Source organism: Hemibagrus wyckioides, linkage group LG05 (genome assembly GCF_019097595.1).
Source record: "Hemibagrus wyckioides isolate EC202008001 linkage group LG05, SWU_Hwy_1.0, whole genome shotgun sequence".
Classification (NCBI taxonomy): Eukaryota; Metazoa; Chordata; class Actinopteri; order Siluriformes; family Bagridae; genus Hemibagrus; species Hemibagrus wyckioides.
In genome coordinates, this window is record NC_080714.1 from 15,235,306 (window position 1) to 15,258,797 (window position 23,492).

The 23,492-nt window shown below is 40.5% G+C and overlaps 1 protein-coding gene across 5 annotated transcripts; it reads left to right on the plus strand.

The window, feature by feature from the left end:
* The first annotated feature begins 269 nt into the window (after positions 1 to 269).
* trim36 (tripartite motif containing 36) lies at positions 270 to 20,692 on the plus strand. 5 transcript variants are annotated; one of them, XM_058390522.1, is made up of 11 exons: positions 270 to 618; positions 3,217 to 3,457; positions 6,500 to 6,595; positions 7,462 to 7,811; positions 7,885 to 8,031; positions 8,535 to 8,630; positions 9,398 to 9,651; positions 10,009 to 10,130; positions 13,064 to 13,360; positions 17,225 to 17,522; positions 18,299 to 20,692. In XM_058390522.1, exons 1-11 carry the CDS (start codon positions 556 to 558, stop codon positions 18,648 to 18,650), a joined length of 2,316 nt encoding a protein of 771 aa, XP_058246505.1. In that variant the 5' UTR covers positions 270 to 555; the 3' UTR covers positions 18,651 to 20,692. The 5 variants fall into 5 exon arrangements, with proteins under 5 accessions (XP_058246505.1, XP_058246500.1, XP_058246501.1 ...); XM_058390517.1 differs by lacking the exon at positions 6,500 to 6,595 and adding an exon at positions 4,401 to 4,430 and having other exon boundaries at positions 271 to 618; XM_058390518.1 differs by lacking the exon at positions 6,500 to 6,595 and having other exon boundaries at positions 272 to 618.
* Positions 20,693 to 23,492: the final 2,800 nt, after the last annotated feature.

Consider the following 23,492-nt stretch of genomic DNA (forward strand, 5'->3'; position numbering starts at 1 on the left):
ATTTAGGTAATATTAGCCAACATTATACAAGTCTGGGCATCCAGGATAACTGCAGTCTTTAAGCAGTTAATGATTTGAGCTAATTTTGGGTAGATTATGCTGTCTGAACACTGCTTTGCGTACAAAGGCATTTTTTTTACGCTAATGATTATAATTGTAGCTGTTGCTAAATGAGAGCCGTGTACACAGCAACAGCTCGGCAGCGTAAATGAGGCCACGCCCACTCACTGACAGTAGAGGGCGGGGTTTCATGCTTTAAGGATGATCCTAATGGTTTATTCAATTTGCCTTCTAAAGAAGAGCACGATCAATGTCACATTATAGCTCGCTCTTCTGGACACAAGCCATACGCAGGGTGCTGTACATGTGGCACAGCACTTAAAATCCTGCAGCCTTCGTCTTGCTCCTGTCTCATGGAGTGCGCATCCGGGGAGACTGAACCACACCCCTGAGCTGCAGGAGGGCTTGGTTGATATTCTCAGGAGTAGGCTATCCTCTCTTGGTCTTTTATACACCCATTTAACGCCGCCGTTTCTATTGATCGGGATATTTACGATGTCTGACTCAGAGGAGATAACGGAGTTCGGGAGCATAATGGAGCGGATTGAAAGGGGAGAGGTAAGCCTACACTGAAACACATTTACCACAGATTTTTTTTTTTCCTGCCATTGCTTTGATCTTGAGAGCATGAGGGATGCTGCGTTTCAGTTACACGCCGCCCTGTTTCTAGGAGTGCAGAATAAGGACTGGATCATTCCTGCAAGTCATGCATTTAGATTGGGGTTTAATCAGGATTTTCTAACACAAAGCACGCGCACTTATTATGTATAATCGAGCATGATTACATTTAACGGTATGCCACTTGATTGCACGATGAGAAAAACAATCCAGGCAACGTTTTACCTGAAAATATGCTCCATGCATGTACCATTGGAATTACTGGCCCCTAGTTGTGAACATGGCCGTGAAGAAACCGTTAGAAGAGCAGGCAGGTGCTTAAAGTTATACTGGAGCATATTTACACCATGACTGTAAAACATTAAATACGAATATTCAAGCTCACGCAGTTTTATCTGACTAGATTGGCATTCATCAAATAAAACAATGTTTTTATAATAATAAGTATTTAATATTGTGGATATGATCATGATAATAAATATCAGATTTAAAGTTAAAGGTGGAAAGTAAAGTATAGCTTTGAATCAGAATTAAAAAAAAAAAGATGCTGAAAAGCAACGGCATAGAGTTTCATACAAGAAGCAACCAAGTAATAACACACTGATCTATTTAGCCAGCTGTGCCTTAAGCTACATAACCTACTGCTCTACTGCAGTAAGAGTAAGCTCGCAGTCACGTGGACCTTTTGTGTCCGTCAAGAAGATTCAACACTATCATTAATTTGAATGAATGAGAATTCATTTCAGGACGAACACGTGGGACAGTCAATAAGGTCCTATTTCAGCTCATATTAGTCTCCGCCCCTAGTCACGCCCACTGCATACCACTGCTCACCACTACATACCCGACAGATACTATAAATACAATGTGACTACATTGATGCAGGTCACGTGTGAGAGACGGCATCTAGGGCCTTTTATTTATAGTTAAATTATTATTCATTGAAATACCTAGGAATCTAGGGTGAGCCTTTTTAAACCATACGAACAAAGAAAACATCATAATCAAATGGCACAATTATGTACCCGCACTTTCGGCCCTCTGCAGGTGTGTGTGTGTGCGCGCACACAGTGGTCTGCATCCCACCTGAGCATGTAGGCCTATTCCAGCCACGCCCAGTTTCCTGGGTTGCGGATCCACCCGAACCCGAATGAATGGCCAGTTTCAGTGGTCAGCTTACTCTCAGTACTTAACCGGTGTCTACCTCATGTATTTACATTCAGGGCATTTTCGGCAGACACCGTTACCCTTACATTTATCTCATTTGTACGACTGAGCAGTTGGTGGGTTAAGAGCCTTGCTCAAGGGCCCTACAGTGACTTCAACTCACAACCTTATGATCCTATGTCCTAACCATTGGGCTACCACTTCCGCTATACGGATTTCCTAATATGGTTACCAAGTTACCAAAATAGCTCAGACAGCTAATACGCACACTTGGACATTTTGTCATTACGTAGAACAATTATATGAGCACATGAGGACGGGATTTTTCTCCATTTGGCAACCAGGGACTGAAGTGCAAAAGAGGGCTGTATTTTCTTAACTAATGTGACACGAGCTGACTGTTTAAACGCATTAAAGTTATTTCTTCCTTCTTCCTTTATGTCTTGAAAGATGTTTGTCCTTTAAAATATGATTTTTTTTTTTTAATGAACAAGATACCGGCGGCCGCGTGACTATTCATCTCATTCATCCACGCCCCCCTTTAATTTGCATACACAAGGGCTGGTTGCTAAGGCGACTTTCCGTGGCCCCGCCCTGATCCCCGGCTTTCTGCGCTCCTTCCCATAAACTAACGGCAGTGCGCGTGTGTGGCGATTCACAGCGGCGCTTTATATCTGTGGAGTGGACTGGCGATTTTTTTATTTCACGCTTCTGGTTCTCGTCTTGCTAAAAGTTCTTGTTCTTCAGCTCGTCCAGCTAGCACTGCTTCTCAGCAGTTAAGCCGTTTTACAATGTCTGCGGTGTCAAGGCGAAGCTCGATGGGGGTAAGTGATGCAGGAGAATGACTGGAGTGTAGTAAATGTGTTTGATAGCGGAGCCGTGTCGTGTCTTTATAATAAATATAATAATACACTTACAATAAATAAATTGTATTGAGTTAACGCGGACACCTTCTGCATCGCCTGTTTAAGTCTGTAAGATCCGACTGCTAGATTATAAGGGGGAAAACAAGCAGAAATGTAACAATGGCTTGCTCCCTTCCCCTTTATTTCCCCACATGGCTTTTCGTATGCAAACCAGGCTCGGGTTCGGCTGCAGGGGTCTTCAAGCTCATTTGTAACAACTTAGCTTGTAGAAGGAAAGAAAACACAGATCAAGTCTTGTCCAAAACTTTTACTGCATGTGAATTTCCACTTAGATAGCTTAAATAGCACACTCACTTTCCTCCCTGTGCTTAAAACGTCCTAATATTTGAAATATTATAAATGAATGAAAAGTTTACAAAAAAATCCACCCTGCCAAGATATGTCAAATTGTTTTTCTACACACTGTTCCTGTTCATCCAGAGCCTGATGTCTCTCTGTTTTGCAGGTCCCTATAAAGAACATAGAGCGCGAGCTGATCTGCCCCATTTGCAAGGAACTGTTCACGCACCCACTCATCCTGCCATGCCAGCACAGCGTCTGTCACAAGTGTGTCAAAGAGCTGCTCATGCTAAACCAGGACGACTCTTTCAGCACGGATGCCGGATCCGAGTGCTCGAACCCCGGAAGCCCTCGGTCCAGAGTTCCCTCTCCCAGCATGGAGAGGCTGGACAGGCTGGTCCGATCAGGTGCGTCCCAGCTCTGAGTCTCAGCAGCTACACACTGAATCTGACCCCTGAATATGCAATAATGTGCTTTGGAGAATTTTTTTTTTAAATTCAGTCTGGTAGAAAATGCAAGAAAGGCTGGTGAATTTGTTACTTTTTTTGACCTCTGGGCGCCTAGTTCATCAATGTGAAATCTGGGTTAAGGAGAGAGAAAGCACGAGAAGGAAAGTTATACTGCTTTATGCAAATATTTAGCTTTCTAATTATTTACTCTTTGACTATTCAGGCTTGACTAGTGCCGAACTTGTTAATTACTCTTGTCAAATGCAGATCAATGAATGAATGTGTATCAATTTTAGCATGATCTTCAGTGCTGTGAGCCTGCTGCCTACAGAATGTTCCCGCATACAATAATGTTTAGTTCATTTTGCACTATTATAGATCATTTCCTTTCTTTTGGGGGACATGAATGGTTCTCTGTTACCAAAAAAAGGGGGCATAAATGTTAAGATTATAATACAAAATGGCATATTTAGTCAGCTGTAGACCTGTTCTGTGTGGACCCCTAGCAGAGAGAGGGAATAGACTGATGTTTTCGAGTTCTACCTCCTACAAAGTGTTGTCATGGTGAGGCAGTCTGGCATGAGGAGGATTAAATCAAACCGAACAAACCTTGGGACAAGAACCTCCAGGCTTCTTTTATATGGTCCAGCATTTGCTTAAGCAAATAATTCAGCTTTATTTCTGGCTGTCGGCGAAAGATACGCATCAAGCTCCTGTGAATTAACAAATATGTTCCTGTTGTCCTCATCTACAATGTCCGATTTGCATTGAAATGTGTGACATGTAATATGATTTCATGTTTGTGCAATCCTGGGCTGCAAGCCAGGTCTCATGCCACATTTGTTCACATTTGTTCTGTGTTACTCTTATTTTATTTCACTTCTCTGTTTGTTGCTTCCAGCCTCACTCAGAAGGTCGTTTGGAGGGAGAGGTAGATGTGGGTTATATAATTTGAATAGCTGTAGTGAGTACGGTGTTTGTAGAACCCCTGTGAACACGCACTACTTCTCTGTAGGTACAAACACTTCCTTGTGCGAGACGGTGTAATGGAATAACGGAAACGGTGTCTTTTGAAAAGTCTACAAGTCTACTGAGCATATTCACTGGATACCATGGGGCAGCATTGAAGCCACACATTTGCAAATCCTTTTACAAGGAATTATTCCAACCAGATAGATAGATAGATTGATGGATAGATAGATAGAGAGGGAGGGAGAGGGAGAGAGAGATTGGAGAGCTGGGGATGTTGCTGTGGATGTGTGCTGGACAGGAATGTGTGGGTCACTGTGCACAGTTCCCCTCCTGCTAAACACATAAATATATTTCAAACTAGCATTTCACAGTAATGACCTTCTTCCTATATTCTATATTCTTCTATATTCACTATAAATTCCACTGATGCTGATATAGTGTCTTTCTTTATATTTAAAAATTTCTGGTCTCAAATTTAACTCTGCCCAGCAGTTTAAAACGATTTTATGTACCCATCTCTTGCTTTTAGTTCATATTTGACGAGTTAATGAATTGATATTGAGTTAACCTCTAGGAGAGCAGAGAATTCTTTATTAATGTGGAGTATCATTTTAATGAAGCCCTCTTCCTGTCAGTGCTGGCATACGTGTTTGTATTTGACAGACGTAATATGGAGAAATGATTAATAAAACTGTTAAACCCACAGCAAAGAAGAAAAAAAAACAGTTTAAATGTCAGCTCAATATTTCAGCCGCTGGTATCACTAAAATTCAAACCTTTATATTTATTTTTACCTAATAAATTTTAATAATGTATGTTTATTGTAATCTGGCAGCCACAAGAGATATTTTCTTCTTATTGAACTTGTGAAAGAAAACATTTGCACAGTTGTGTCAAATGAAAAGCGCTGTGGAGCGTGTGAGACGTACCTTGTCGCTTCTGGTGTAACACAGGCAAATGTGCAGACCTGAGGTACCTGATCTCTGTCCACTGTCGTTTAAGATTTTTAAACAGTTGTAGTAAACATTATTGGAGATGTATTTCTCGCTGATTTTTATCCTGCAAGCTTCATATCTGATTGCCATCATTGCCTGCCCACATGAGGGTAAAAACGCCAGATCCAGAGAAAATCCATGAAAACAGTATGGCTGTCTGCCGGATGTTTCCGTCCTCACAATGACCTCATGTGGATGTATGGCATAACCATTGGCTGGATAGCAATGTCAGTATTTATTTGAATATTGGTGGATCAAATGCTTAACAGGTATTTGAATGTCTGTGCACATCCCTAGCTTCCATGGAAAGTGCTCATGTGGTCAAATGGTGGTTTATTTGGTTCTGTTGCTATCCATCTCACCACCAGCAGATGGCACTAAAATTACTAACAGCTCCTTTAAACCCAATAGCTGGACAGAATGAGTATTTTTTTTAAAATTGTGTTTATTTACTGAATTGTGCATTGTAAAATTTGGATTTATTATATGCTAACAGTATGTCTTTTCTCCTGACTAATCAATCAATGCATCAGTGCACCACTCAGTCCTGGCCAAATCCTTTTATATTTTGTGTAATATAACACGTGGTAAAGATTGCATGTGTCAGCACTAACCTTAGCCAGACTTGCTTCTATTCAGTGTTGGTCCTGGCAGTAAATATGCTCAGTATTTCAAACGGGCAGGTGTATATTTCGCTTGTTTCCAACCGCTCTAGTCTTCCATCCACCTCAGATGTGAATATCACACATCAGTTTGCATCTGAGAGTACACCCCACTGCAAATTTAGTGACGGTAAAGTGAGAACCTTCTACCAAATTTAACTCTCAAGTGACGGAGGCAGATTTGAAGAAGACAGTGCGTGCAAGTGCATCACTTTTTAGTTTTAGCGTAGTACCATAATCTTGAATGAGAGGGTGCTTGCCGTTGATTTGTGGTTTTTGTATGGCCAGGCACCTCTATGCTCTGCCAGAATGGCCTTACGATGACTTACTGGTCTGAGCGTTTTATTTTCTTTCCCCTCCTCTGCACTGAGTGTCATTGCGGCAGCAGCAGCTGGCCCCAGCAAGCCGCGCTGCAGATGCTGCCTGCTCCTCCCCTCCCCGAGCAGCGCAGCGCAACCATGGCCTAAGTACATGCTTCTTCTTCTAACACGCCCTCACTCATTGCCTATTTTCCCTCATTTTGTTCAGTTCCCATCTGTAAAGGTCCCCACAGTCATTCACTCACGGTCATCTCCTGCCACGTCCGCAACAGTCAAGCCGTTATGAGTCCGTTACATCTCCGTACATCTCTGTGCATGTTTGTTACGGCAATGTTTTGCATCCATTGCTCACTTTTGTGCCATGCAGTGTGATGTCACTGTCTTGTGTCCATGCCGTGCATCTACGTGTAGTCTTTTCTTAGCTGTTTCTTAGTGTCTGTGACCTGCTTGCTTCTGTCATGATTGTAGTGAATGTTTACTTGTGCCGTCAGTGGCTTTCTCTTCTGTCTGAGATTTTCCTTCATGTGAAACACCAAGTTTGTGTCTGTCTCTGTAACTGTACTGTGTGTGTATATATGTTTAATACATTGAACTGGACAAGGAATAAGATAAAGCTTTACCCAATATCTGTAGTTTTTTTCCTGGTGTCAGTAAAATGTCAAAAACACTTGTCTTTATACATCATACTCCAATATTTTTTGTGATCAAGTGTACATTTGTGGCATCATCTGTCTATTCAGCTTGTCTACCAAGAAATTGGTAACTGTAACTGGCTCACATATCTTTTGTTTGGTATCCCTTTGTTTGACCTCTTTTTGCATTTGAGCATTTTATTGTCCAGATCATTGTCACCTTGTGGCTTTTTCTTCTGTTTGTCACATCTTTTGTGAGCATCCTGAAACTGGAGTCAACTGACTTGAGTTTCATCTTTTTAGGTTAGCAGTGCTTTAACTTTTTTATAATATTGTTCATCTATGTATTTATCTGACAGAGTAATATTTGTGTGAAATCAGGGTCCGTGTCCTCTTCTCCTGGTTGGAGGCGCTCCTCAGTCACCCCCCGCGTCACCAGCTTCCCATGCCCAGGTTGCCAGCGTGACATAGAGCTGGGCGAGCGGGGTATCAGCATGCTCTTCCGCAACTTCACGCTGGAGAGCATCGTGGAGCGCTACAGGCAGGCGGCCCGTGCCGCTGTCGCTATCATGTGCAACTTGTGCAAGCCACCTGCTGTGCAGGAGGCCACCAAGAGCTGCATGGACTGCAAGGCCAGCTACTGCAATGAGTGCTTCAAGCTGCACCACCCATGGGGGACACCCAGGGCCCAACACGAGTACGTCGGGCCTACTACTAACTTCAGACCAAAGGTATGACCAGCAAAGCTGCTAAATTACTAACATTATTATATGAGTATTATATTTGGTATATTTCTGGCTGCAGGTGTTGATGTGTCCTGAGCATGAGATGGAGAAAGTTAACATGTATTGCGAGGTGTGTCGCAGGCCGGTGTGTCACCTCTGCAAACTCGGTGGTTCTCATGCTAACCATAAAGTCACGTCCATGAGCAGTGCCTACAAGGTCCTCAAGGTATGCAGACTCGAAATAAAATTGTACCATAAACTATAGGTTTCTCAGGCATGTGATGGTGCATTGTATTTGTTAAGGGTTTAGAGTTTCATTTACTTAACCTGCTCATTAAAAATTGAGCATCCTGCTTGGCAAGAACTCAGGATCATGTTACACGTGAATAGAGGGGAGCAAGGCAAAAAGTTCACGCCTGTACATCTGTCAGTAAAAGCCTCTTCTTTACTTTTGGCCACTGGTGTAAATTTCTACAGAATACAAAAAAACACCTCAGGCCCATTTTGTCTTTGGCCTAAGCCGTGTAACCTTAGATTAGATCAAGCAGGCCTGGGCTATGCATTTTTAATGCAATCAATTGTGCCTAATAATGTTAAAGCCATCACAGAGCTCAATGTCTTCTGTCATTGTGGTATTAGATGCTCTGAACTACCTGAAAATTGCTGGGGTGGTTTGCTTTTCCATTACGTACATTCATAGCCTAACAGATTTATTTGTTCTGCCAACAGGAGAAGCTATCAAAAAGTATCCATTACTTAATTAGCAAAGAGGAACAAGTGAGGACTCAGATTTCTGAACTGGACGTCTTGATTCAGCAAACTGAGGTAAGTAGTTTGTGGAAACATTTGAGAGCCTTTTGCTCTAGCTACTATGCCCACTGCAAGACAGGATCATGTCTTTCCCAGTCAAGTAGATTTTATGAACAGGTTTATATATTATATATAATTTTGATGGACAATCCTTGGAATATTAGGGGACTGATGTAATTTGAAATGTCTACGATATTGAGAATGTATTATTTCAGAATCTTATTAAATATAAAATGTAATGGTCTGTAGTAGTAACTGTAATAGTGTAGATCATAAAAAGATTTTACTTAAGGAAAGGAAACTCGCAGCCAGTGTTTAACGATTAAAAAGATGTATTGGTTATTAGCGACTAAAGATGGCCCACGTTTTTGTTCTCTGCCAAATCCCAGTAAGCATGGTCAAGTGTATTATGTTTCTGACTGCTCTGTTTAGACATGTTTGCAGCTGGCAGAGAGTAAAAACTGTCTACTGGTCCATGAGGACTGGTTCTGGAAATGCTGGTGTAGTACATTGTGTGTAGTGATGCACTCACCTAATGCTGAGTACTAGTGCTGGACCTAAATTGGCCTGAAGCAGTGGATTGATTTTGAGACAGATTTGAACATGACAAATGTCTTCCTGCTTCCAAAGTATTTCCTTTCTTAAGCACATCATTAGCTGATGGAGAAGGATAGCAATCAGACCATTACTGGGTTTCAGCAAATAACTCTTATTGGTATATTGAAAATGAAAATGGGCTAGCAGTGCTTTTGGTAATTAATGTTTGTATCTCACCAATGTAGGAAAATGGACAGCTTGCAGAGAGACAGGCGCATGAGCACTTTGAGCGTCTATTTGAGACTCTGCAAGAAAGGAAGAGTGAATTGTTGCGGTCCATTGAGTTGTCCAGGAACCGACGTCTGGACAAGCTCAGGAGCCAGGTGGACGAGTACCAGGGCATGCTGGAGAACAGCGGTTTAGTGGGTTATGCACAGGAAGTTCTCAAAGAGACTGACCAGTCCTGCTTCGTTCAGACAGCTAAGCAGCTCCACATCAGGTTACACCTAAATTCCCTAATTCTTATTTTTACTGACAGCTTCACAGTCATCCAAAAAGTTTGTTCTTCTAATGAGGATGCTGCTGTTTATATACAGACACAAGCTGCTTAACAGTGGCTGGTGGTCTATCTTGAGGTTCTGGTTAGTGAAAGCTGGCCATGTGCTTGTGAGCTTTGCAGAATGGCATGTGTTGGTGGATTTAAGTATAGTAATAGTATGCGTCTTCTAGTCTAATCCTGATAATTGATCTCCATTAGGCAGCTTTTGGCAGTTTACTGTCTAAGAGCTGCATATACGATGATCAAACATGGCTGCTGTTGAACTGCTGCTGTATCTCACTGTCTTCTTGGGTGCAGGATTCAGAAAGCCACGGAGTCACTGAAGACCTTTCAGCCTGCTGCTAACCCCTCATTTGATGAGTTTGTCCTGGACACCTCAAAGGAAGAGTCCTTGCTGAAAGATCTTTCTTTTGGTGGAGGTAAGTGTGAGAAAGTCACGCGTTCATGTATCCCTGTAGGTGGGTGGTGGGGTGCTGGTGTGTCTGCTACCAGTGGCTTTCTAATTAAATAAGCTGGTTGGAGTCCTAAAATAGCCCAGGATTTTGCCAGGAGGATTGGCGGCTTTTACTCTTATTCCTTTCATTATAACTTGTGGTGTTGTAAGGTAGAATTTATGAAATGGGTCTGTGTGTGTGTGAGTGAGTATATAGAGTATAAAACTGAGCACACTAGTTTTAGATTTATTATCCTTATCCTTATTTTGAAATGTTAAATCTTTCAAAACGTTTATTAGAGGTTGTTTGTTTCAGTTTGTTCCTGAAATTGTATGATCTTAATAGTGCAACAATCACCATTGTGGTGTTCTGATGTGGACTTTCCTCCTATCCCATTATTTCCTGTTCCTCTAAATACATCTTCTATTTTGTGTTAGGTGAATTGTTTTTTTAGATAAACTAAACGTCTGTGTTTTTTCCACTGAGAAACCAAGGGAATGCAAAGCTTTGCGCTCAATTGTACGTAGATAAAGGAAAAGTACAGGGAAAAGCTGGAGCACTACAGAGGCAAATATAGATGTTAAAATTGCAAGGTAGTCTGCTCAGGAACTGTTTATTTAGACAGAAGTCTCTCCTCAGCTATGGAAACAAAGAGTGCATTTAGTACTGCTCAGCAAAAATAAATATGCAGAAGGGGAGAAAAGACGTTTCAAACAACTTCTAAATCTGTGGGGAATGAACTGGTTAATACATAAATTGTTCTAGAAAACATGTTCTAAACTTGTAAAGGTCCAGGTATATAGAATTTCTTGCTTGCAATGATCCGGATAAACAGCTAACATAACTGCTGTGTAGATCTTCACTTCTGAGCAATAATGCCACTGTGGTTGAAGACTGGAGTCGGGCAGCTATTGGGCAATGGCTGACCAGTGATATGTCAGTGAACCAAAATGGTGTAATTCTGGTCTGGTCAGCTTAGTGTTGCACATGGTCCAAATCCTGCTTTCATCACATTCTCAATGATTTTCTTTGGAAACACACACACACTGGATTTAGAAGAGATTCAGACTCTCTTACTTGATTCACACTTTGTTTTGAGTATTTAATTTTGAATGGATACAATTCCCATTTTTACCCATCAATCCAAAGTTAATTGCCCATCATGAAAAAGTAAAAAACGTGTTTTAACAAAAGTAATCAAGTTCTGACTGATTGAGGTCAGATGCATCTTCTTTCTTTGAGATGTATATGTGTTTAGGACTCAGCTGAGGTTCACCTGTTGCTAAAATTGATTGGACATAGTATGGAAAGGCGCACAATTTAAACTGTATTGTCCGGACAAAAACCAAGCCGTGAAGTCCAAGGATCTGTGGATCTCCACAGTCACATTGTGGCGAGGCATAGATCAATGCTGGGATACAAAACAATTTCTAAGGCATTTTCAGTTGTAAAGTGGCAATAATTTTGAACCTTTTTAGAGAACCGTCTTCAAGAGATGAAGGACCTTGGTCAGGCAGGTAAGAAAGAACCCAGTGTTCACACTAACAGAGCTCCAAAAGTACCTGTTGGACAAACCAACCATCTCTACAGCACTCCATGAATCAGGTCTTCATGGAAGAGTGGCAAGACAGATGCTACTGTTGAGTAAATAGCATATGACTGCATAAAGGACTCCAGCAGCGTCTAGGAAAATGATTCTTTGGTCTGATAAGATAAAAATTAAAGTCTCTGGGCAAAAAAACCCCCAAGCAAGCAGTACATCACCTGGCTAATTCTATGCCTAGTGGCAGCATCATGTGATGGGGTGCTTCTCGGAGGCAAGGACTATTGAGGTGCAGTTGAATGCAGCCAAATACAGGAACATCCTTAAAATTTTTTTAAGTGGGATGATGGTTCACCTTTCAGCACGACACTGACCCTAAGCATACAGCCAAAACAACACTCCACTAAATCCCAGACTTATGGATGTGTAAAAATGGTATGCATTCAGAATCAAATCAACAACATAAGGTGTGCAACAAGTGAAAGTGTCTGAATACTTTCTGAATACTTTTCTTTGTGTCCTGTCACCAATCAGTGGAATAATGCATAATTCAAAAAGTTCTGCCTTGCTGAGTGTGAGTAATGACATATACTATACTATAATTAATACAATCAATTTCGTTATCTAAGTTTTGCCAATGCTACTAATGTCTAGTAATGGATAAAAAGCTCTGCGTATAGTGAAATTGATCAAAGGAAAAAGCATACTAGGCAGATGGCATCTGGCTCATCCATTTCAACACTGCATCTCTGATTAAAGTGGACTTTTGGTCCACAAAATGGTGTTTTGTAGTGCTGATGGAAGCCATAAATGCTCAGAGCATGGAACACCTTCTTGGCCTCCAGCCCTTTAAATCTGTTTTCGTTCGTCTCTGCCATACTTTCTGGTGAAGAAGAATTCATGACCAGAGAGCAGGATGAGGTTTCTTTCCAGTTTTAAGGGGTTTAATGCAGCCCCTGTTCTGGTCAATAGCTTGTTATTTGGGGAGAAGTGCTTTGGGCTTCGTGCCTAAAGGCTTGGCAAGCTTCTTTAGATTTGTGACAGTCCCCTCTTCATCCTCGCTTGCCGAGCTTACACCTCTTCACTTTTTGGACAGGGTCATCCTTAAGAGTTCTTCCAAGTTAAGCAAAACCAAATTTTTCGATACCTCTAATTTATTAAAATTTGTGTTCCCAACAAGCTGCTGATTATGAAAGAGCATGCATTAGATGTTCTATTTACCTTGTATTCTGTCATGAACCTTGGAAGTCATGGCTTAGGAATAGCTCTATTCTTGTCCCGTTCACTTCATATCCTTCAGGGTTTGATGCAGGAACCATGTCTTTGTAGTTCAAACTTTAACGCTGAATTATGTTTATCTATTTTTGCTCTCCAGTTCCTGTTCCACCCATGATCGACTTGTCTCATAGTCGTGTGTATAATGAGGGCCTGATCCACTGGAGGCTGCCCGAGGACTCTCTTCCTACTGACCACCATGTCCTCGAGTATAGAAAAGTGCCTGCAAAGGATGAGGAGAGCCAGTGGCACCTGACCGAGCAAGTGTACGGCTCCAGCACAGTGGTGTGTGATTTGGATAGTGATTGCCGCTACGCATTCAGGGTGCGGAGCTGCCGCAATACCATTCATAGCCCCTACAGCCCCGAGGTGTCCTTTCACACACCTCCTGCACCAGGTAAACGAACATTATCATGGTTAATAATCTGATTTCTTGCACGAAAGTCAGTACCCGATGGAGCTCTCGGCCAGTTCGGTCCCAGCTGTGAGTGAGACTGTATGCATCAGCGCTGTAAAAACCCTCATTACAATAATAGTGCTTCTTCCGCCATTTGATGTCGCAGCATGGCTTAGGAAATTAACTGCGATCCCACGTGATGATGCTTTTTTAACGACGTCCATGTCCCTTTGATGAATCCCATGCAAGTTTATACCTGCTGGTGATGCTAAAAATAGTGCAGACTGTTGATCAGTCAAGCGAAATTACATAGAACCTTGATTCATCTCTCAGTGAATCATTTGTTTATTAGCACAAAACTCTACAGTAGTAGTGTAGAGACTGCTTTAAAATTCTTCTGAATTTAAAATTCCTGTTTAAGGTTTCAGATTTGTTTTTATTCATATACACAGATTTTTTTTTTTTTTACTGCTACTGAGTTAGATTTACATGGATTTTGCATGTTACATGCGTCAGACTTCCTGAAGCCGATTTACAAATAGCTTTTCACACATGTTGTGTCCTACATAGGGTGTAGCTGTCTTACGTTTAATGGTTTATTCAGTGCCAGTGCTACACACTAGGACTGGGAGATATTACAATATAATAGTGATATTTTGATCAATTCTAGCACACTACATGTTCTGTCTGAATTATTCTGTTTATCAAATCAGATGTCTAGATATCTCTTTACTAAATCAGCCTAAGAAAGTTTCTAATATTTGGAATCTTAAAACTTATAAAAAGAAAATCTTCAATTTATGTTTGTTGGCATAAATTGTATATCAGACCATTATATACAATTTAATAATAATAATAATAATAATAATAATAATAATAATAATAATTAATAATAAACCATTAAATGTATTTGTAAGGTCACTGGCAAGCTCCTGTTGTGATCTAGTATTTATAGTATATATTGTAGAAATGCCTTTATGTATTGTGATGTTTTTTCATATCGCACACTACTAATGCACACATTTGAGAGGCTTCATTTGAAAAAGTATACTTTAATTCATTAAATTGTCTACGATGTCCATAAACCCACTGACCCTTTTATTCAAATCCACTCAGAGATTCTGCTGATTGTGCATCTTGCTCAAACAAACCCTGACTATGCATTCTCTGTCACCGTGTATGAACCAGCTCTTCTATGTTGATTAATGACTGAACATATGGTATGTGGCAGTTGTACTGCTGAGCCACCACATGAGTAACCTCCCGTGACGCTTTATGTATACATTTAATGCACATATTTGAACAAGATTACTAAGTAGGCCAATCTCTACTAAGATCGTTTGATCGCAGCATGTTTGTGCACCTCCTGTCATGATTACCTTTAGCTTAGATTAAATCTGACAGCATTTGTGTGCTCAGTCCAGCAGAACCCATTTAAAGTGGGGCTTTTGTTTGTTATTCAGTGAGTGTCGGATTTAAGCGATTTAAACTGCTGTTAAAATCCGATCTGTGCTAGAGTTTATCCATTCACTTTTGGAATTGTGCACAAGCACTTTGTTTAAGCACAGAGCTGGATGAAGGGCCATTCCAAATGAGCATGAGTGTGTTATTAATGAGGGGGATTTTTGAGACTCTGCACCTCAATGTAATATTTGGTGCCTTGTCTAAAGCACTTCCTCTGCTCAGTGTGGTATTGCTCAGTTTACATTTATAGAATCATAATATTCTGAAGTAAATTCCGAGTTTGGATTAATTAAGGGTTGGTACAAATAAAATTACAAAATAAAGGTGTATTGCAGTACTGTACAAGTATCCTGTTTCAGTTATAGTCAGTGCACTGTTTCAGCATATTTCTGTTGACTCACTGATTACTTGGAAATGTTACACATTTAGTCACAGTGACAGTGTCTCAACAAAACAAGTCATCTCTTTTATAATTAGTTTGTTTCTTTTATTTGCCTAGTGTGTGATGTCTGCAAATTCACAGACTCCTGATGGGGCTGTTGTTTCAATCACAGAAATTAAGGCAAAATTAAGCATTCAGCAATCAACTCCACGCTATTTGGAGGAGCTTGCAATTTTTTGCAAAATTACTACAGATTCCCGATTACAGATTTTTGACCAAGCTGTCAAATCCAATATGAGTCCAGCTATCATAAAAAAAAGTAACAACATATGCGTGTTCATTAGTAGAAGTTTACAAGAAGAATCCAGTGCTTGCAATTTTGCCAATTCAGATAGCTTTCCAAAAAAAATCACAGAAAATTTATATTGCAAAAATCAAGCATAAATACAGTGTCTCACAAAAGTGAGTACACCCCCCTCACATTTTTTGTAAATATTTTATATCTTTTCATGTGACAACACTGAAAAAAGACACTCTGCTACAATGTAAAGTAGTGAGTGTACAGCCTGTATAACAGTGTAAATTTGCTGTTCCCTCAAAATAATTCAACACACAGCCATTAATGTCTAAACCGTTGGCAACAAAAGTGAGTACACCCCTAAGTGGAAATGTCCAAATTGGGGCCAATGTGTCAATATTTTGTGTGGCCACCATTATTTTCCAGCACTGCCTTAACCGTCTTGGGCATGGATGTCTCATGTTGGAATACTGCCCTGTGGCCCAGTCTCCGAAGGGAGGGGATCATGCTCTGCTTCAGTATGTCACAGTACATGTTGGCATTCATGGTTCCCTCAATGAACTGTAGCTCCCCAGTGCCGGCAGCACTCATGCAGGCCCAGACCATGACACTCCCACCACCATGCTTGACTGTAGGCAAGACACACTTGTCTTTGTACTCCTCACCTGGTTGCCACCACACACGCTTGACACCATCTGAACCAAATAAGTTTATCTTGGTCTCATTGGACCACAGGACATGGTTCCAGTAATCCATGTCCTTAGTCTGCTTGTCTTCAGCAAACTGTATGTGACCTTTCTTGTGCATCATCTTTAGTAGAGGCTTCCTTCTGGGACAACAGCCATGCAGACCAATTTGATGCAGTGTGCGGTGTATGGTCTGAGCACTGACAGGCTGACCCCCCACCCCTTCAACCTCTGCAGCAATGCTGGCAGCACTCATACGTCTATTTCACAAAGACAACCTCTGGATATGACGCTGAGCATGTGCACTCAACTTCTTTGGTGGACCATGGCGAGGTCTGTTCTGAGTGGAACCTGTCCTGTAAAACCGCTGTATTGCCCACCGTGCTGCAGCTCAGTTTCAGGGTCTTGGCAATCTTTTTATAGCCTAGGCCATCTTTATGTAGAGCAACAATTCTTTTTTTCAGATCGTCAGAGAGCTCTTTGCTATGAGGTGCCATGTTGAACTTCCAGTGACCAGTATGAGAGAGTGTGAGAGCGATAACACCAAATTTAACACACCTGCTCCCCATTCACACCTGAGACCTTGTAACACTAACAAGTTACATGACACCGGGGAGGGTAAATGGCTAATTGGGCCCAATTTAGGGGTGTAGTCACTTTTGCTGCCAATGGTTTAGACATTAATGGCTGTGTGTTGAGTTATTTTGAGGGGACAGCAAATTTACACTGTTATACAGGCTGTACACTCACTACTTTACATTGTAGCAGAGCGTCAGTGTTGTCACATGAAAAGATATAATAAAATGTTTACAAAAATGTGAGGGGTGTACTCACTTTTGTGAGATACTATATATGTGTATACATAACACCAAAAAAAACACCTCAGTGTTAGAAGTAATGTTGTCACATCCTGTTCCTTCTAGAATGCTTTTACATTCTGTTGGCCAGTATTAAGATAAAAGAAACACTACTCCTTAATCCAAACCCTAAAACCAGGTTTTACTTTTAAGAAGCTGCTGTTTGTTTTTCCACAGTGTTCGGCTTCTTGTTCAATGAGAAATGCGGCTACAGCACAGAGCGTCTGAGGTTGAGCAAGAGGAAGGACTCTGTAGACAGCATGGCTGGCATGACCTTCTTGTTGGCTGCTGATCGGGTTCAGACTGGAAGTTACATATGCCTTGATTACATCATCGGTGACACAGGAATCTCTCATGGCCGCCATTACTGGGCTTTCCATGTGGAACCAAGTTCTTACATGGTGAAAGTAGGCGTGGTATCAGACTCGAAGATGAGTGAATGGTTCCACACCCCCCGTGACACCAGCAGCCCACGGTGAGCTCAAGTGAACTGGGGGGGGGGGTCATCTACTGTTACTTTTGTTAAAAATGGTAATTTGTGTACTATGCTTTACGAAAGGCTCTTACTGCTGGTCAGTAATCTGATGTTATGGAACAATTTGTTTAATTGATGAAAGAATAGTAATTAAAGGTAGAATGCTGCAAGTAAATGCCACTTCACCCCTGTTCCCTAGTTCCTCTGAGCATTTTCAAGAGCATAACAATGTGTTTCAGCACTTTGAAGCACTTCCCCCGTCTATTTCTTGGCATTTCCCCTTGTTGGAATATGTTTCGACATCGAGGGCCATCCCTCGTCTGTCAGCTGATGTAAAGGTCTGTTGAGCCCTAGGGAGGATTGATATAATGAAGCAATGTTATGGAGACATCAGGAGCAAAAATTTTAGATAAATATTTAATATAAAAATGTTTGATTTGATGCAGGTGAATATAGTGCAGTTTGATGAATAAACAGTTGAATAAATGGTAAAGAAATGCAGAAAGTTTACTACCAACCCTCATGATGTCAGAAAAGCTGCATCATACAGTCCAGCATTGAAATTGATCTTCTAAGATAGATATCTGAGGAGAGGGCTAAAAATGGCAGATATAGAATCTTTAAGCATACACACGTACATACAAGCCTGTAACTGAAGTACTATTTCTTTAAATTGGGGCATCTGATCTGGTGCTTTAAATAGTTGGATCTGTTCCAAGCCAACTGGTTCCTGGTCAGTAAATCTTGATCATGCCATTCTTATAATTTCTTTCTAGGTACGACCATGACAGCGGGCATGACAGTGGCAGCGAGGACACATGCTATGAGCTCTCTCAGCCTTTCACTCTGCTCACAGTAGGCATGGGCAAGCTCTTCATTCCCAAAGCGTCCCACAATGCAGCCGTTGGAGACCATGGCAGCCGTGTTATGCCTCTGCCTCAGCGGATCGGCATCTGCCTCGACTACGAGGCCGGCCGCGTCTTCTTCTATGACGCCGACTCGATGCGATGCTTCTACGAGCGTCAGGTGGACTGTTCTGGAACCATGTACCCTGCGTTTGGCCTCATGGGGGGCGGAGCCATCCACCTGGAGGAGTTCATCACAGCCAAGCGCCTCTCTTACATGTGAATGTGTCCAAGTCGGTCTGCTGATCACTAACTATCCTATTCCATTAGCTTATTTTGTCCCTTGCTTCTCATAAGTCATGATATGTAGCTATTTGTTTAAAAACACTATTTCGGTGCACTAGAGCTTCAGAGCCACAAGTAATCTGAAAAACCCTTGATACAGTGCCTTTTAGAAGACCAACTAGGCAGGTGTTTAGATTATAATGTCTGCACTTAAACACATCAGGGTTTAACACCAGTCACAGAAATGCAAAAGAACACACTACACCTTAATATAATGCAAAGTTTTACAGATGTCACCTATTTGCTGTACACATGAGCAATTTAATGATGTTGGAGATGAGTATGTTAATCAACACTATCTAATACCTGTGCACTAATAATAACCGACTTTGTACACTGTTCTGATTGTAGAAATGCTGCTTGAGCTGGCTTTGTTTCCTTTAAGAGGTTTTGTTTAAGATTAATAACAATAATGATCTAATAAATAACTTGCAGTGAAACTAAATCTATCCCAAACAGTCTATCTTAAAAACACCATGAAAGCATTTGCTTGCAGTGGACTGTGATGTATACATGTAATGACACCTCGTAGTGGTTGGTATATAATTGAATGCAGCATCGAATAGCTTTTGCATTTTGAATGTATTTTTTTTTTTTTTCATGGAAAAAATGCAAAGTAGCATTTGAAGCACAGTTGTGCTGCTAGGTTTTAACCAGGGTATGAGTACTAACACTGATTCAAAAGGTGATTGGGTTAATATGCACCATCACAGCCAGTCCAAAAATGACTGAGAAAAACTGACATGGCCTTAGTGAATAATGATGACAGATAACTGGCTTTAAAGGGATTTAAATGGAGTAGCAATTGGTGGATGAAATGGCATTGCCATGTAATTCCTCAGGTACTCACCCTATGGGCTTTCTAATACCTACCTCTTAGTCCTCAAATAATAATTGGCACTGGTTTTATGCTTGGATGAATTTGAGGTGGTGGTATAGCATGTGCCTATTCACTAAACCTCAAAGGGTTTGTTTGCTTCTTAAGCTGGAACCCTCTGAGTTTACCAAATCAAAGCATTTTTATTCTTACATTTTAAGGCTTTTTAACTTGCTGGAACCTCTTAGATTTTTTTGCAAATTGATTTTTTTTAAAGATGCTTTCAAATTTCAATGCTTTTCTATCCTTTCCTACTTGATGGTTTACTTGTTTGTTCTTATTTTATTGTAGCATTATCCTTTATGAAAAGAATGTTTGTTTTAAAGAAAGCATCATCACATATGGCCACAAGGTTTTTTTTTTTTTTGTTTTTGTTTTTTTTCCTTCAGTCTCTTCAATAATATGTAATATATTTTACATGTTGTGTCCTGAGGATTTGTCCGTTTGTTTGTGATTATTAAAACTAATAATGTGAACGATGGTATTGTCACATAAGGAAATAGTGAAATCATGGGATGCTCTTCCAGTAGTTACTTTTTTGTAAACACTAATCATTGTTTTTCAAATTTCTTTCCACAGTGGATTCAAGGGAGAATCTATGCACATTTTAGTTTCTGACTTGTGTTTTTGCAAAGTTACAAAGTTTGAGTCACAGAGTGTAATAATAGTAACCAACAAGTAACATGTTTTATTTTTCCTCTTGTACACGTTAAGCTGTTCGGTCTTTAGGGCAGGGTGCTGTTTTCACTAATCACTTTTGACGTAGACTTAGTGGTAGAGTATCAAGATACTGTGAGCTGTACTTACTTATTAAACAGGACATGATGTGTTTTAGTGGTCATTTTAATTCATCTTTGAGATAGCACTTTATAGCATGTTAAGTCTCATGGCTTGGTGCAGGTGTATGTGAAGTAGCGTGCAATATAATTTCCCCCCACAGGATGTACTATAATCTTCAAATGAGCTGCAGTGTGACGTTTGCTTTTTGTGATTTTGAGGCTTTAATGAAAATGAAAAGCTGTCTGTCACTTGTATCTATATTGTTTTTTTTTTTAATTTACCATGTGGGGTTTTGATATGAAATAAAAGTGGTGAAATCTGGAGGAATTGTTTTTGTTAATAATAATAATATTATTAGTATGATGAGGAGGAGGAGGAGGAGGAGGAATTTTTTTTCTAAATGTGCCTGAATGTAGGGGATAGGGTGGCTTAGTGGTGAAGGTGTTGGACTACAGATTAAAAGGTTGTGAGTTCAAATTCCAGGTCCTATAAGCTGCCACAACTGGACCCTTGAACAAGGCCCTTAACCCTCCTTTGCTCAGTTATACATGGTGGGGTAAAATGTAAGTCACTCTGGATAAGGGCGTCTGCCAAATGCCAGAAATGTATAACGACTAATATGTGCTTGTTGCACTAATAGGAACTTGTGGTATCTGCATCTCTAACCTTTAACAACTGCAAACTAAGAGTTTATTCCTCTTCCTTTGGAACCTGATTTGAATAAAAATCTGTAAATATAAGTAAACATGCCCTCTGCATAAGAGGTCATCTGTACTGTGACAGCCTACCATTGTAAGGCATCAGTGACCCCTTGTGGCTTTCAAAAGAATTACACCCGCAAATAGGAGTGGACATGATGCATGAAGCCAAACCACTGAATAATGTCACCCAGTGTGACTCCAGTCATGATGTACTGGAAATTATTGTTGCACACTGCAACATATGATTATATATAAATAGGGTAACTGATAATAACTACAAGTAGTGGTTACGTAGTGTGCATTTTTTCATTCATAATACTGCCTTATTCTGCCTCTTCATTAATTATTCTACAACTCTGAAATAGTAAGAGCTGCAAGGTTTATATTAATGTGCTTGTTTCCATAGTAACAACTCCTTCACAGTGTCTTGTTTGGCAGGCAGTAAGACTAATAATACACGGATTACAAACATGTTGTTTAACAATGATGACAATGACAAACTGTTGAGAAGATTATAGAAGCTTTTTCTATAAGAAGTTTCTTTAACATTTACGGGCACTGAAGTCTAATAATCTATTAATAATCTGATTTACAACACAATCAGAAAAAAAAAAACTCTGTGTACAGCTCTGGAAAAAAATAAGAGACCACTGCAAAATAATCAGTTTCTTCTTCCAGGTGCATGTATTGGTGAGATGAACAGTTTTGTTTCATTTTTTGTGAACTGCTGACAATATTTCTCCTAAATTCAAAATATAACTATTGATATTTAGAGTGTATATTTAAAGGAAATGACATCACATCAAAATAACCCAAGACCATGCAGTATTTGCAGAGCTTTAATAACTCAAAACAAAATGGTCCATTTCAAATGAAACAAAATGGTGGAATAACCCCGATCTGCATGCGTTTTGGCTCCATGCTCTCCACCAGTTTTTCACGTTGCTGTTGGGGAACTTTATACCACTTTTTGCTTTGCTTTGCTTTGCTTGATGGTTTGTGACCATCCATCTTCCTCTTGATGACATTCCAGAGGTATTCAATAGGGTTCAAATCTGGACCTCCTGACCTCAACCCGATAGAACACCTTTGGGATGAATTAGAGTGGAGACTGCGAGCTAGAACTTCTTGTCCAACATCAGTGCCTGACCTCACAAATGCGCTTTTAGAGGAATGGTCAAAAATTCCCATAAACACATTCCTAAACCTTGTGGAAAGCCTTCCCAGAGGAGTTGAAGCTGTTATAGCTGCAAAGGGTGGACCAACTCCATATTAAATTCATGTGCATGTAAAGACAGACATCCCAGTTTTGGAATGGCTCACAGTCTGTGCTCTAATTCATCCCTAAGGTTTTCTATCAGGTTGAGGTCAGGACTTTGTGCAGGTCAGGCAAGTTCCTCCACACCAAACTCACTCATCCATGTCTTTATGGACCTTGCTTTGTGCACTGGTGTACAGTCATGTTGGAACAGGAAGGGGTCATCCCCAAACTGTTCCCACAAAGTTGAAATTGTCCAAAATGTCTTGGTATGCTGAAGCATTAAGAGTTCCTTTCACTGGAACTAAGGGGCCGAGCCCAACCCCTGAAAAACAACACCTGAATTCAGTGATTTGGAGGGGTGTCCCAAAACTTTAGCCAATATAGTGGGTGTAGGATGGGAATCAAACTGAAACAAAGGCGGAACTCAATTCTTAGATTATTAATTGTGGCAGATAAAAAGTAAACGACTAGGTATGTTTCTTTAAGAATAATAACTCGCTGTGGTAAAACATGAATAAAAACTCCAGGGTGGCATCACAACAACATACCGTTGCTTATTTTCCTGTAACAGCACGCTCAGTAAAGCTTTACTTTACCCCTTAATAAAAACATGTTTTGTGTGATTCTGGGCTGAGTCTCGCAATATTAATTTAATTAATAAATAAATATGAATAAATATAAATATCAGTTCATTTAATTGTTTTAAAACCCACTATCCAGCGTGTAATTTCTACACCATTTATTATTAGTTAGTTCTTTATTCATTGACAGCGAGCGTGGGAACGAGTGACTGCTCCTCAAAACGGGTGTGGTTTATATTTAAATAACCACGCCCTGCTTTTCGCACTTAAGCTGATAAAACGTATAACGATGCTTTAGCTCAAATAGACAGGCAGTGTACCATTATCAACACATATTACATCCAACTGAGGATGCTGAGGAAAGCTCACACCCGAGCAACCAGCGTCCTTCATGCATCAACTAACACCCCGCCATACCAGGGCCGGATCACAAATGACACGAAGTGCACTAAATATGCTTCTAACAGCCATCTCTCCACAACCCTGTCCTAGTAGACTTGGAGAAAAACAGGGCTAATTTTGGGATTCAGCCATTTTTTTCTACTTACCTGTGCACTATCGGTCGGTGACGACAAGGTGC